Consider the following 15,376-nt stretch of genomic DNA (forward strand, 5'->3'; position numbering starts at 1 on the left):
CAGTAGGCTCGGCCGGGATATTATTGCCAGACCCATTCACTGACGACCCATTAGGGGCTGCCCCCTGGGTTAGTACTTAGTAGGACGGCGCTGCCTGGCTTACAGATGACGGTTCTAGCAAAACATTTTATTTTGGTGATGCTACCCTTACACAAAGTCATACCCTCTATTTCCAAGATGTATCGTTAGGGTCTCCTCTGCGAGAGCCACCCGATAGCCACCCGGATCTCCCGTATGGTGATAGTTGTAGCTGCCTTTTGTTTATTCTCTGTCCAATCAGGTGTTTCTGGGCAGAACTAGAGGTAGAAACAATTGATAAACTATTTTTTTCTTTTTGAGAAAGCAGAGCTACTGTCTCTGGGAAAATGCATAGAATACAAAGGCCTGGCTGTTTAAAAATCTTGTTCCTAAAATTATACAAGAATGAGCAACTTGCCATTTATTCTTACATGGTCAACATGAGTAATAACCTCAAAAAATGTCAGAGAAACACCAGCCCTGCTTTAAAGTGCAGCACATTGGGAAGAGATTCCAAAATCAAACAAAATCCATAACTTTGCAAGTAATGTATCACATATGGTTGGAAAAGCACGCTTGCCAACTCACTGGGAGAAAATGCTCGGTGAAAATTGATGTGTAGGAATAAATTAGTAGAAGCCTACATATTGACTTGTTAAAGCAAAATGAAGACAGCTGTAAGCTCTTTCCTTCCCCTTCCACCATGGCAGTGTCAGCAGTTGGCGACTTAGTAGGCCTTGTAGTAAGATACACGTAACACGTTGCTATTTATTTTTCCCCCTTGTTCAACTATTCTTTTGCTTTGCCTGGTATTTGTCGTTTTGTATTTTTGAAGCTAACACCGAGTCTGTGGGAGTCCTTTGGGGTTGCCCTTCCGGGGCTCCCTGTTTGCAGAGACCACCACGGTAGGGTGGACAGGAAGGAGCACGTCATGCACATTCATGTGTTTGTGGGACCGGGAGCTTTTAAGTCTTCATCGGCATTTCTCTTTCGTTTTAGTTTTGATTTTGAAAGTGTGGAAAGCACTGTGGAGAGCTCGGTGGACAAATCAAAGCCATGGAGTAGGTCCATCGAGGATCTGCACAGAGGGAGCAACCTGCCGTCCCCCGTGGGTAACAGCGTATCCCGCTCAGGAAGACACTCTGCGCTGCGGTGAGTTCCCTGACTCAGGGGAGGCAGGTGTGTAGGGGATGCGGGGCAGCAGGGGGCCTTGCTCTGTGGGTGATCCTGGGCTGCCTACGCTGAATCTCTCCAAGGGCGCTTGCGTCTCCAATGATGCCCATGGAAGTTTCTTCAGGGATTCATGGAATCATCACTTGGGCAACACTCTGCAGCTTTAAATAGTTTTCAGGAAACACCACAACTTCATTAGGCACAGAAGGAAAATTCTACCAAATGCGAGAATGCAGTGGCCTCCTGCACAGATAATTTTTCAAAAGCAGGGAAATGCTGACTTTGTGATTTAGGCTCCGTTTTCCGGGGAGGGGCAGCACCTCTTGAGATTTGAGGATCTCGAGAATTCCCTGTTGACTATTCATAGTCTTCTCCTCTCCCTTCATCCAGTGGTAGTTCAGGAGTGTGTTCTGTGGGACTTGTCCCTAGGCGTACGTGCAAAATGCTGTAGTGATCGTTTTTATTAAATAAATGCTTTTTAGGGCAGTGTTCCTTTGGTTAGGTGTGCTCAGTTGCCGACTTCTTGTGTCCCCCTAAGGATGCCCTCTCTAGTCATTCATGGCTGAAATGCCACCGCGCTAACGAAGGCCAGTGCTGCCTGCCTGTACGCCTCACAGGTGTGCTACCACTGAGATGGTCGATTCACTCTTACCTACAATCATTCATTCACTGGAAAATATTTTTTGAGCTTCTGTAATTTGCCAGGCACTGTACTTAGCGTGAAGATCCATGGATGGGTAAATCAGGACTTCAGCCTATCAAGATAGAGGTGGCATCCAGAGCAAGTTCATAAATCGTCTAATAAAATTTTTATTAAGAAGCCCCTCCTTCCCCACTGTTGCTTATTCTTTGCAGCTTGAGAACTTTATGTCCCTTATTTCAGGCTTGAGCTGGCAAGTGGATGCTGCTCCTGTCAGTGTTGGAGATCCCCATGGGTACTGGGTCGTTGGTAGTAGGGTCTGTGTGTCAAGTTGCAAATCACTGAAAATGTGGCTTTCAGACCTTAAATGTGATTAGTCTTTTAATAACCTCTTGTCCCTTTGACTTGGGTTCTGGTCAAAGAAAGTTAATACCTCGATAATGAAGTTCAGTTTTGAGGAAGGGTTTGACATTTGAATATGATGCTTCCAATCAACCTTTCAGATTTTCCGTGTTTGGAAATGCCAGGAATATTAATGGGTTTTGAACGGTTCCGTAATAATGAAGAGCAGTGTTTCATTCCATCTCGTGGTATTTGCAACAGGACAAGAGCTATAGGACTTGCTAGTCTGCATCAACTTTACATGTGGACATGGCTGATTTGGAAGTTGAAGAAAGGGCATTCGTGCCCGAAGAATTCCCTAATGACCTTCATACGCAAATGGAAACTCTTACCGTTAGTATAGATATAATTATGTGCAAGGAATTTAATTGACAAAGCACATTTTAATTTGCTTTTTTTTTTTTTTTTTTTTTTACCATTTCTTACCTGGTCTGTATCACATATGGGCCAGCCAAAACCTTAATAAGGATTCATTTTTCTCATTAATAATTCATTATGCCTAATTTTGAACTGAAGACTGTTCATTGAGATCACGTTGTTTGTAGAAGAATGAAGGAGGCAATAAAATCTGGGAATTTTTTGATTCAGGGAGGACTGAACCCCAGAAGGCGTGGTCCAGGGAGGGACATCCGTGTCCAGCCTTACTTGCTCGACAGTTGGCTCAAGGTAGACCTTGCTAGAATTCATTCTAAATTGGAAAAATAGATCAAACACGTAGAGAGAGACGTGATGGAAACGCTATTCTAAGAGACTCAGAACCTAGCAGATGTGCCAGAAGATGACCAGCCAAGGAACCAACATCACATTCTTCTGGAGGAACAGAACATTAGGATTTCCTTTGACTCTTCCTTCACGGGCTCTAGGAACTCCAGAAAATCAGCGCAGCAGTAACTTTCATGCCTCTTCTTGGCCTGAAGCTTAACAGTGCAGATCAGTGATATTCCAGCGCATGGAGTTGTGCCTGGATTCTAACTCTTCCTTGGGTTTTTCGATAGCATCTGTGACTTTAAAACAAAACAAAACAGCAATCCGAAGTACAGGCATATGGTACATGTTGCTTTTCATAAACTCAAAGATTGTTTACATTTTTTTTCTCTTCCTCCTCCACCTCCTCTCCCCTTGCTTTGCTCCCCACACTTCCTTCACTTTCTGGCTTTCTTTGCATCGTCCTTTTTCATCGCGCCATCTCAGTTCTGATTGTCTTCTCTTCCTCTACTTTGTTCTCTCCCGTCCTACTGTCTTCTCTTGCTCCGGTTCCATTCATTTCTTACGCTGCCACCAGATTGGTTTCTCTGCCTGAGTATCTTCAGTTCAAATGCCACCAGAGCTGCTTCTCCCCCTGTTGCCTCTGGAGCAGCTTCAGTTTACACACTGGTGATGAGGCTTCAAACCGGAAAATCTCGTAAGTCACGGGTGCACCTGACACCCACGAGAGCTCGTTAGTGCATGGTGGCAGGGCATCAGGACTGCTCCCCATGTTATAATATGATAACGTCATGGCTTACCATCACCCTGTACTGGAGTAAAGCCCACTGCCTTTTACGCTTGGATGCACTCTGTTATCATATTATGATTCCTCAGTTTAAGAATCTGACCCTTGAAGGTGTATGGTCTTAATGTTACAGTTTGGGGGGAAACAATACAAGGGTATTAATTTGTGTTCTGTAGCTTATTCGGGTAGCTTTGTTTGATGGGAATATGTCTTCTGTATCCAAATGCAGATTTTTAGTTTCCTCATCTTAATCTCCAGATAATAACATAGATTCCATAGTCTTGTCCTCTATCACCTGGCAAAAAAGTATTAAACTTAGAAAAGGAAATGAGATTTCAAGAAATCTAAAACACTTTACAAATGTTTATTAATGACAAAACCAGTGTTTTTATTTTATTTTTTTAAAGATTTCATTTATTCATGAGAGACACAGAGAGAGGCAGAGACACAGGCAGAGGGAGAAGCAGGCTCCATGCAGGGAGCCCAACGTGGGACTCGATCCTGGGACTCCAGGATCATGCTCTGGGCCAAAGGCAGGCACCAAACCACTGAGCCACCCAGGCGCCCCAAAAACAGTGTTTTTAAACAAAATTTTAACATTGATGCACATTTTCCTCTATATCTTCAGACTTTATTGTTTATTTAAAATGGATGATTAAAAATTTTAGGGCAGGATATTGACCTTTAGTTATATTAGCTATTACATTCTGTGTTACCATGAATTTGTCTGCTTGGCCAGTGGTAAAAATGTTGATGTGGATGCAGAGGACCGGGATTGTGCTGCCTTGTAAGCCTAGAGCAGGGTGTTCCTTCAGGTAAGATTTCTGTTGATGTGGCTGTAGGTCTAGCTACAATAAGTGATGCTCTATATGCACATGTGTGATGCTAGGTTTTTGAAGACAAAGGTTGTATTAATTCAGGTGTAAGAGAAATTAATTTTTAAGAACGTTTAATGCCATTAGACTTAAATAAGGAGTGGCACAGACAGTAAATAAATGTTTTGAGTTTTTTAAGAGTTTTTATTTATTCATTTGAGAGAGAGCAAGCCTGAGCAGGACCACAAGCTGGGAGGGGGGAGGGGTGGCAGAGGGAGAGGGAGAAGCAGGCTCCCTGAGGAGCCGAGAGCCCGATGCAGGGCTCGATCCCAGGACCCTGTGATCATGACCCGAGCCAAAGGCAATTACTTAACCAACTGAGCCCCCCACGTACCCCATGTTTTGAGGGTTTTTTTTTTTTTTATGTTTTGAGTTTTTAAAGAAATGCGTGGAATATTCCTCAGCCATTAGAAATGACAAATACCCACCTTTTGCTTCGACATGGATGGACCTGGAGGGATGATGCTGAGTGAAATAAGTCAATCGGAGAAGGACACACATTACATGGTCTCATTCATTTGGGGAATATAAAAAAATAGTGAAAGGGAATAAAGGGCAAAGGAGAAAAGATGAGTGGGAAATATCAGAAAGGGAGACAGACCATAAAGACTCCTAACTCTGGGAAACGAACTGGGGTGGGGGAAGGGGAGGAGGGCGGGGGTGGGGGTGACTGGGTGACGGGCACTGAGGGGGGCACTTGATGGGATGAGCACTGGGTGTTATTCTATATGTTCACAAATTGAACACCAATAAAAAATAAATTTATATAAAAAATAAATAAATGTGTGGAGCACTAAGAGCCTGGAAGAAGGGGTCAGATTTTAACTGGAACTTTGGGTGATGGCCAGAGCTGGTGTTCGGGCTGAGGAAAGTGCTTCTGGTGGAAGTAAAGTGAAGAAGCAGGAGATGAGCAAAAGTTTACAGCAAAGATGAGGCGTGTTTGGGAAAGAGGGGAAGAGCCTGTCTTTTCTAGAACAGAAGCTTTGTGACGGGGCAGAGGGTGATTTAATGGAGAGATTAGGTCCTATACATCCAAACAAAGCTGGAAAGGCCTTGTAGGTCACCCCAACTGACCCCAGTGTGTTGAGGAAATCAGGATCCACATTTCCTCTAAGATGTTAACTTCTGTATTTATTCCTATGATTCCCAGAACAAATTTCACTGTTTTTCCTGAGCTTACTATGTTAAAGGAATGAGATCTCCTGAATAGTCACCATTCCATTTACCCCCTATATCTTTAGTGAATTTACACAAAGAGATGAAGACTTCAAATTTAGATCCTTGTTGATACATATTTTTTTTTTCATGGAACTAATTTTTTTTAGAGTATTTAAAAATAGTCAGAAAGATGTAGATAACATTGATATAATTTTTATTGGGAAGAAAAGCTGAGTGTCACCTCCGTGCTAGGCACTGTTCTGAGGACCTTCCGTGATTTACTGCTCATGGTGGTTTCATAAGAGAAATAAATAGGAGAAGTTTCTTCTCCCTGCAAAGAAACTGAGGTCTCTGGTGGTTAAGCAGCTTGCCTGGGATCAACCAGTGAGTATGAGAGGGGAGGATATGAAGTGAGCTGGCACGAATCCAGCTTCTAAACCATATTATCCTGCCTGCTTATGCACAGGATGATTTTTTTTCTCCACCTTCAGTAAGAAGCCTGTTTTCACATCAGGGTGTGCACATGTCTTTACGGGAGTTGTGCCCTGCAGGAGGAGCATTTGCTAATCCTTCTCAAAAGAAGTAGCCTTTTTCTACTTCACGCAAAGATGCCGAGGAGCTCATAGTGACCCCGATCACCATGCTGGTCGGTGTAGCTGATCGATCTAGCTATCACAAAACAGAAACATGAAAAGGTGTTTCCTAAACAAATGACAAGAGTAAGACAAAAAGTTCTGTATTTCTGCAATTTGTCACCTATTTGCAGATGGGGTGGCATTCAAAGGGAAGGTTGTTAAAGAAAACAGTCTTTTTTTTTTTTTAACCAAAGGGGAGATTATGAGTGAGGTTTTCTCAAAAAAATTTTTTATAATGTTTTGGAACAGACATAAAACACATGTAGTATATACCTATGAGTCCATTAGGGAGAGGCCACATTATAAAGAATCTTGCATTTTTGAGTTTGGTTTTCATTTGGTCGGCGGTGGCATTGGAAATCGTATCAGGTGGTTGATCTTTTCAAGTGTGCAGAGTCTGGCGAATGTACTGGATGTTGAGTGGAGGAAGATTGCTGACACTTGGACCTATGCAGGGGGTATCCGACAACCTAGGACATAGAGCAAAGGCCAAGTAAGATGTTCTGGAATTGACTCGGTGGTCACAGTGGTAAAGAGAACATTTTTTATATGATTGAAGAGAAAGAGAATCATTAGTAGAGACAGCCAAGTTGGAATCTGGAGGGGTCTCAGGCATGATTCGTTGGATACGTCTCGTCAGCGAGGCGCCGTGCCAAGCCCCTTCTCTCCAAGGAGCTACCTGCGTCCTGGAGACCAAGTCCCTCGCGGGCCATTGGCCCAAATGCCGTCGATGAGGCTTTACTGCAATAGATACTTGGGTTCGCGGCAGTTTTCCTGATCGTATTCAGATATGTGGGAACACAACTCTGTACACGTTTGCTTGTAAAGTAAGAGGTATTTTAGAAGAGTGGAGCTCTTGGAAGCCCCTTCAAGTTCTTTGATTTCAACAGTAGCGTTTTACCTTGAATTTTAATTGTTGGGGAAAGAAAGTCATGTAACCTCTTAGCTTTGAACCATTATAATAGGAGGTTAAAAAAAAATCTCTGAATTGTGCAGTCAGAAGCTAAAGCATTTTTGTTCATTTTGATTCACAACAAGGAGAACTCAGTTCTGATCATTTGCCAGTTTGTGTAAATTAGGTGTGCAATTTCTAAAATGACCGCTAGTCTCTGTTCGCTTCCCTCTTCTGCTCCCAAGTTATACAAAATCAACTCAGATCTTTAATGGTCTTCGTTATTGGGAGTTGTAATCTGTATTTTTGTTCTAATATGTTCCTTCTTCTTAACTCAAACTTCCTGTATGGGAAGATACTGAAAAATCTATTTCCATAGAATCCAACTTAAAGGAGGAAGAAACTACAAAGAAAAATAGATTAAAAGTTATTCTCAAAGCTTGAGTTCTCTCTGTTCATCAGATTAGATGGCAGGTACTGACTGAAATTTTCATTACCACTGAATTTAGAGAGAAAAGGAAAATAAAGAATAAAGACAAAAAAGATAAAAAGGTAAAAACAAAAAGCAAGAGAAAAGGAGTAGGAGAAGAAAGAATGAGGAGGCTATCATTATAGGCAGCATTTGAATATTATTTCTTTTTAAAAAATATTTATTTATTTATTCATTCATTCATTCATTCATTCATTCATTCATGAGAGACAGAGTCAGAGACACAGGCAGAGGGAGAACCAGGCCCCCTGCAGGGAGCCTGATGCGGGACTCCATCCAGGACCCCGGGGTCATGCCCTGGGCTGAAGGCAGACGCTCAACTGCTGAGCCGCCCAGGTGTCCCTTGAATATTATTTCTAAGGGAAGAGAAATGTTGAAGAAACCCCTTAACCTGATAGACTTTTGTCCTGAAGATCTGAGGTTCCAGAAAATGCAGTAATTATCTATAAAATAAAGGCTTTCTAAATTTGCAGACTTTGTAAAAAAATAATCTGCAATGACAGACTTTCGGTTTTACTCTTCAGCACATTTTCTAAGCAGAGACAACTGAAGGTATTGGGCTGTTGTGTTTCAGATTTTTGTATTCTTTTGTTTATTTCAAGTTGAGAAAAGAGAAAAAATGTACTTGGGTTAAGAATGTACAAATTTCGGCTTTTCAGCTAGGAGCTTGTTTTAATGGCCCTGCTAGTGACAGTGGTGACAGCTTTAATTAGAGCTTGTGGTGCACCACACTGGCAGGTGGGTCAAACCTTTCCCGCTCTGAGAAGCTCCGATTTCACTTGTTTCACCTCTTTGTCGGGTCTTTTCTCCGATGGAAGACCAACTGAGAGAGGCTGAGATATGGAAGTCGTCTGGCTGGGGTACTGCTCACAGTCCTCTGGTTGGTAGAGACGAGGCTCGGGGACCAGACGCACCTGTTGTGAGATTACATTAATTCCTGTAAAGAACTTGGCTCAATAGTGAGTAGTCGGTCAATGCTAACCACATAAGATTGAGAGAAAAATCGAAGATGCCTCAGGAACTTCCTACAGCTGGTCCAGGACCTTTATCCACAAGACTTATCAGTATGTGAAGGGTGCTTTGCCAACATGCTGGGGCTGCAGAAAGATACATAAACTATTTGGATATGGTCCGTGGCTGATAAAGGACCCATCTTCATGAAACCTTTTGGGAGGTATTCAAGGATTATTAGTCCCATGTTACAGACGAGAAAGCCAAGGCTCAGAGAAGTTATCTATACTTAGTGATAGAGCCAGAATTGGTTTTTTTTTTTTTAAAGATTCATTTATTTATTCATGAGAGACACAGAGCGAGAGGCAGAGACCCAGGCAGAGGGAGAAGCAGGCTCCATGCAGGGAGCCAGACTCGGTCCCGAAGACAGGTGCCCAACCCCTGAGCCACCCAGGTGTCCTAGAGCCAGAATTTGTTTTTTATTTTTTATTTTTATTTATTTTTATTTTTTTAGAGCCAGAATTTGTAATTAGTCTTCTGACTTCTATGTCAAATGTTTTTATGACTTGATTGAGAAAATACATGTGGGATTCCTGGGTGGCTCAGCGGTTAAGTGCCTGCCTTCAGCCCAGGGCATGATTCTGGAGACCCAGGATCAAATCCCACGTCAGGCTCACTGCATGGAGCCTGCTTCTCCCTCTGCCTATGTCTCTGCCTCTCTCTCTCTCTCTATCTCTCATGAATAAATAAATAAAATCTTAAAAAAAAAAAAAGAAAATATATGTGTGTGTGTGTGTGTGTGTGCGCGTGCGCACTCCTGCACCCTGACTTTTGTTAAGTGTCATGAGTATAACCAAAACCAAAGTATGGAGCTTTAGAAGCTAGAGTGAACAGTAAAACCTAGGGAAGATTCGCAACGTGGTCTGGATGTGCAAGAGCAGTAGGATTTGCAGGATAGACTGTGGAAGGGGGGAGCGGGTGTTGCGAGCTGTGGCTCAGTCGTAAGACCACATGGTTTGTTTAGGAAACAATGAATAGATGAGTCTGGCTGGAAGCAGTTTAGAGCCAGTTTATGTAATATTTTGAAGGCCAGGCCAGGAATTGTCATTTTAGCTCATTGGCAAAGATCTATTGAAGGCTTGTGAAAAGAGGGCGATTTGGGATAAACATAGAAATATTTCTATTTAAAGGTTTAAAGGTCACAGGAGATAGGCGGTTTCCTTGAACACGCCTCACACGGGGATATATATGGATTAATTAGCAATTCAGTAGCAAATGCCTTTGTCAAAGGGAATTCAGTGAAAAACCAGAAAGTTCAGACTCTTCATGTGATGAATTGGCAGCCTGTTTGTTCACTTATTCCATTCAAAAAGCATATATGGAAATCTTTTGATTCACAGGTTCTGTTCTAGTTGTTAGCTGGTCCTGTGATGGGAAATGTAGATAAATGGAAAATTTCAGTAACTAATAAAAAAGGTTCATTAGGAGGTTTGTATGTCTCTGTCTGTGTCTCCCTCCGCCCTCCTTATCCTCTGTTTCCCTTTCTCTCTTTCCCTCCACTTCGAACTGTCTGGATTCAGCTCTTTGAGCTCTGTTTCTTTTGGCCGTGGAGACCATCAGAAAGTGCTTTTGCTTCATTTTTCTCAGCATCATATATTTTATGAGTTTAATTGATAGAAGAAATATGCCCAAGTGATGTCATGTCTGAAGGGTAAGAGAGGAAACCTAAGACCCCAAATCTTGGTAAAGTTATATTAAGCCCAGACCTTGGAACCATAAAAGACTAATAAAATTATGCCAAATTGTGTGACATACGCAGTTGGCATTGCATCACAGTTGAGTTGAACCCTCACCTTCGCTTCTAAGGAAGTTCTAATTACTGAGTTTTATTTATTTATTTATTTATTTATTTATTTTAATTTTTTTCTGAGTTTTATTTATAGGTAGATATTAGCTTGATATCTGAATAGTTAGACTGTTTGAAAATACTGTTTGTAAGAGAAAAAAATGTGCCCTTTTTCAGTTGCCATTAGGGCTTCGATATTACCGACTTCACACATATTGGCAAGAACGGTCTATAGACTTTCAAAAAAAAACATTTATTTTGCCAGACTCTGAGAAAGTCTGGTTTAGGTCAGACCAGGAAACACTCATTCAAGCTTCTACAGTAATTTGTTGTCTGTGGATAGTTCTGGGTCACAGGGGGAGGCAGACCTGTACACAGGCAGCCCACCCACAAGAGGAGGTCTGAGTGTCCAGAAACAAGTATATGTAGTTAAAACAATGGGTTGCCGACTAGGCTTATTTCAAGGTATTGCCAGGTGAGCAGCGGCTTCACTTGGTGTTTACCAAGTGCTGGATGCTTTGCAGGCGTAGATCCCTGCACGTACCCACCGTTGGACAATCTAGCTTTTGTTCCAAAGCAGTGTCCTTTCTCCTGTACCTCCAGAATTATCATGGACACATTATGTATCCTTCATTCTCATGTTCATCACCTATTTTTTTTTAAATATACCTGTTTTATTTATTTTTAAAAAGATTTGTTTATTTTAGAGATGGGGGAGCAGAGGGAGAGGGTGAGGGAGAGAGAGTTTTAAGCAGACTGTGTGCTGAGCATGGAGCTGGACACGGGGCTCACTCTCAGGACCCTGAGGTGACCTGCACTGAAATCAGGAGGCGGACGCTTCACCGGCTGTACCACCCAGGCATCCCATCTCCTTTTATTTTTTTATGGTCTTAAGAACACTTAACATGAGATCTTACCCTCCTAACAGATTTTTAAGTGCACAAATCAGTACTGGTAACTTCAGGCAGAGTGTTGTGCAGCAGATCTCTAGCACTTACCTTGTGTAACTGAAACTATACCCATCAACTAGCAATTTCCAGTGTCCCCCTCCACTCAGCCCTGGCAACCACCGTTCTGTTCCGGCTTCTAAAAGTTAGACTGGGAACACCCGGGTGGCTCGTGGTTGAGCATCTGCCTTCAGCCCAGGGCGTGACCCTGGAGACCCAGGGTTGAGTCCCACGTCGGGCTCCCTGCATGGAGCCAGTTCTCCCTCTGCCTGTGTCTCTGCTTCTCTCTGTGTCTCTCATGAATAAATAAAATCTTTAAAAAAATAAATAAAAATAAAAGTTGGACTGTTTTAGATACCTTTAAAGATTTATTTTTATTTATTTATGATAGTCACAGAGAGAGAGAGAGAGAGAGAGGGGCAGAGACACAGGCAGAGGGAGAAGCAGGCTCCATGCACCCGGAGCCGGACGTGGGATTCGATCCCGGGTCTACAGGATCGTGCCCTGGGCCAAAGGCAGGCGCTAAACCGCTGCGCCACCCAGGGATCCCTGTTTTAGATACCTTTAAACAGGCTCATATGTTTGTACTTGTTTCACTTAGGACACCTCAAGGGTCATCCCTGTTGGTACACGTTGCAGGATTTTCTTTTCTTTTTTTTTTAAACCACTAATATTCCATTGGATATATTTACATTTACTTTTCACTTTTTATTTTGATACTGTTTAAAATTTGAAAAAATTAGAAGAGTACAGTGATCCCTCTTATGCTCTTTATACAGATTTAAAAATTATTAATATTTTGTTTCTGTTTATGCATTTGCTTTTGTAAACATACACCCTTTCTAACCCTTTGAAAGCAGGTTACAGAATTGTGCCTTTTCCCTCCTAATTATCCCAATGTAGATTTCCTAAGACAAAGACCTACTCTTATTAACCACGACACAGTGACCAAGATAAGAATGTTTCAATATTGACACTTTCTTAGTCCAGTCTGATTGTTTCATCAGTTATCCCACTGTCTTCCATTACTTTTTTTTTTTTTTCATTTTTATCCGTCCGGGATCCAATGCAAGGATCATTTAGTAGTTGTGTCTGTGTAGCGTCCTTTAACTTGGAACAGTTCCTCATCTTTGCTTTGTCTTTCATGACTTAGTGTTTTGTGTGTGTGAATATATAATATTTTTATGAGCTCTAATTGTATAATGTGGAACTTTCAGATGTACAGCCTGTTGATTTGAAGAATTTATGTATTGCAGCATGATTAACACAGTAGCATCAGCTACCACCACTGCCGTGTCACATAATTATTATTTTTTTTAACCACATTTTCCTTATCCACTCATCTGTTGATGGGCATTTGGATTGTGTTTGCGTCTTGGCTGTTACAAATAATGCTGCAGTGAGTACAGGTGTGCAGATGCCTCTTTGAGATTTTGATTTCAATTATTTTGGATAAATACTGGAAGTGAAGTTGCTGGATCATATGGTAGTTCTATTTTTGTTTTTGAGGGGAACTCCTTTTTCCCATAGTGTCTTTATAACTTATATCCCTCCTCCCCCAACAGCGCTCAAGGGTTTTAGTTTTTCCACATCATTGCCAACACTTGGAACCTCTTGGGTTTTTTTGTTGTTGTTGTTTTGTGGGGTTTTTTGGTAACAGTCATCCTGACGGCAGTGAGGTGAATGTCACATTGTGGTTTTGATTGCATTTCCCTGATGATTAGTAATGTTGAGCATCTTTGTAGATATTGTCAGTCATTTGTACGTCGTCTTTGGAGAAATGCCTGTTCAAGTCCTTTGCCTATTCTTTAAGTTGGATTATTTGTTTTTTTTTTTTTCTTTTGCTGTTGAGTACTGGGGTTCCTTAGAGGTTTTGGATATTGATGTTTTGCAAATATTTTTTTTCTATCTTGTAGGTTACCTTTTACTCCATTTCCTTTCTGTGCAGAAGCCTTTTAGTTTGATGTCGTCTGACTTGTCTGTCATATCCCTAAACATAAGGAGCTAGTTCCTAATGACTATAGCTTCATTTCTGACCCTCTCGTAGTGAGCAGCGGTTTAAGGACAGCACAGCATGAGTCTAACCAGAATCTAACCAACAGTACGTGTGATTCAGGCTACCAACGTGTGCCTGGCAGGGGAACTTCTTCGGGTCTGATCTGTAGTAGGCAGATTCCAGGCAGCTGCTGCCCTGGCTTTCCTTTGCCAGGCTTGCCAGTCTTTTTTTTTCTGGAGGCAAAATTTCAGGTTTTGCTTGCCTTGTCATTTCTTACTAGACTAAGTCGGCGGGTTGGAGCTCACTCATCCGTCATTCTGCTGAAGGGCTTTTAAAACCAACACCTCCTTTCCCGGTGGCACCTGCTGCCACTTCTGTGCAGGTCGAGCCGTTCACCACCTGCTTCTCAGCACATTCGTTGCCGCGCATAAAGCAGGGGCTCAGATGGCACCTGTCACAGTGGCACTAAACAGGAAATGTTTTGTATAGGGTTCTTAAAAGGCATTTGTAGAAATTGCTGAGCTTCGTGTGCCTGTTACCCTAGCTTTTGACCTACGACTTCTTTATTATTTTGTGTACTTATAACTGCTGGTGCCTACATTTAATGCAAGTGATTGGAGCCATTTATGTTTGGTTTTGATCTTGAGTCTGTTTTGTGATCTGTTTTTTTTCCATAGTCACAGAATTTTTTGAATTCCAATTGGCAGCTCCTCCAAGACAGTGTCTCCTCTTCAAATGCTAGGGGAACATTTTAGTTTTAATTCAGTGCTTTGGACAGGATAGCGGAGAGTTCTCAAAGTTAATGAAGAAGGTCTGGGAAATTTGGTGGTGTTGGTTTCCCTTCTAAGGTTTTGGTCAAAATGACTTCTCAAAAGACAGGATTTTCTTAAAATTCTTGAGACCTCAAAAAAAAAAAACAAACCTAAATATTCATCTCTCTCTTTTTTTTTCTTTCTTTTTTTTTTTTTTTTGTACAAATGGCAGGCGCTCCAAAAATTGGACTCGGGGCTGTTTTCTGCCTTCTGGAAACCATCTCTTATATCCAGGCATCCAGAGCTCCAAAGCTCTGCATGCCCAAAGGCGAGAAGAAAGGTTCTCAGGGCAGCCAGTATTTAGGGACTATGTTCTGGTGGTCCCAGCATTGGTTTCCCATCCCTCCACTAAATAGTCTGTCCCCTTGTTTTTTCCTCTGGAATCTGAGTGTTCCCTCTAACCCTCGTGTCTCCAGGAAGCTGCCCTGAGTCACCAGAGAGGCCTGATTGTTTCAGGACCTCATTAGACCTGCTCTCATTAACACATATTCAGAAGGACTTTCTTGGGCAGAAAGTGGTCTCTAAGCGTCTGATCTGGACGTTAGGGACTCTCTGAATGCTGTCATCCATAAAAACAATGAGGCAACTGGCAAAATATGTCAGAATCAACTTTTTCAGAATTCTGGGAATTAGCTAGTCTTGCAGCAATATGGGGAGCTTTTATTTAGGAAAAATAAGTGAATCCTGGTGTAAGAACAGCTGGTTTTGTGGCAGTTCACTTGCTCTGACTCCCCCCGCCACCCCCCCAGTTCCACAGAAGCCTGGAAAACCAGCAGCTCCGTAATCACAGTGAAAAACCATCAGCCTGGCAGCCGGCGGTCGGGCCGAAAGGAAATGAGGTTCCTTCCAAGCCTGTCTTCCGCCTCCTCCCACATTAAGCTGTGATGCACTGTGAGACTGAGAACCGGCCAAGAAGCCAGTTGTACGCTGCTGTTACGGGAACATCCCCATGAGCTGTTGACGGAGGCTGGGACCCATCAGAATCCCATGGGACAGGAGTGGCTCGGCTGCCTCGGGTGTCCCAGACCAGGGAAGCCAGTGCTGCCTCT

The 15,376-nt window shown here is 42.4% G+C and overlaps 1 protein-coding gene across 8 annotated transcripts in view; it reads left to right on the forward strand.

Annotated features, from left to right (window-relative positions):
- The window catches only part of FMNL2 (formin like 2), a 263,443-nt gene that overhangs the window by 177,378 nt on the left and 70,689 nt on the right, over nt 1-15,376 (forward strand). For all 8 annotated transcript variants that reach the window (XM_041739554.1, XM_041739553.1, XM_041739557.1 and 5 more), the window contains exon 6: nt 1,018-1,170. In XM_041739554.1, coding sequence (XP_041595488.1) covers nt 1,018-1,170 — 153 coding nt within the window. The remainder of the gene's footprint in view (nt 1-1,017; nt 1,171-15,376) is intronic.

The sequence above is a fragment of the Vulpes lagopus genome, chromosome 24 (genome assembly GCF_018345385.1).
Source record: "Vulpes lagopus strain Blue_001 chromosome 24, ASM1834538v1, whole genome shotgun sequence".
Taxonomy (NCBI): Eukaryota; Metazoa; Chordata; class Mammalia; order Carnivora; family Canidae; genus Vulpes; species Vulpes lagopus.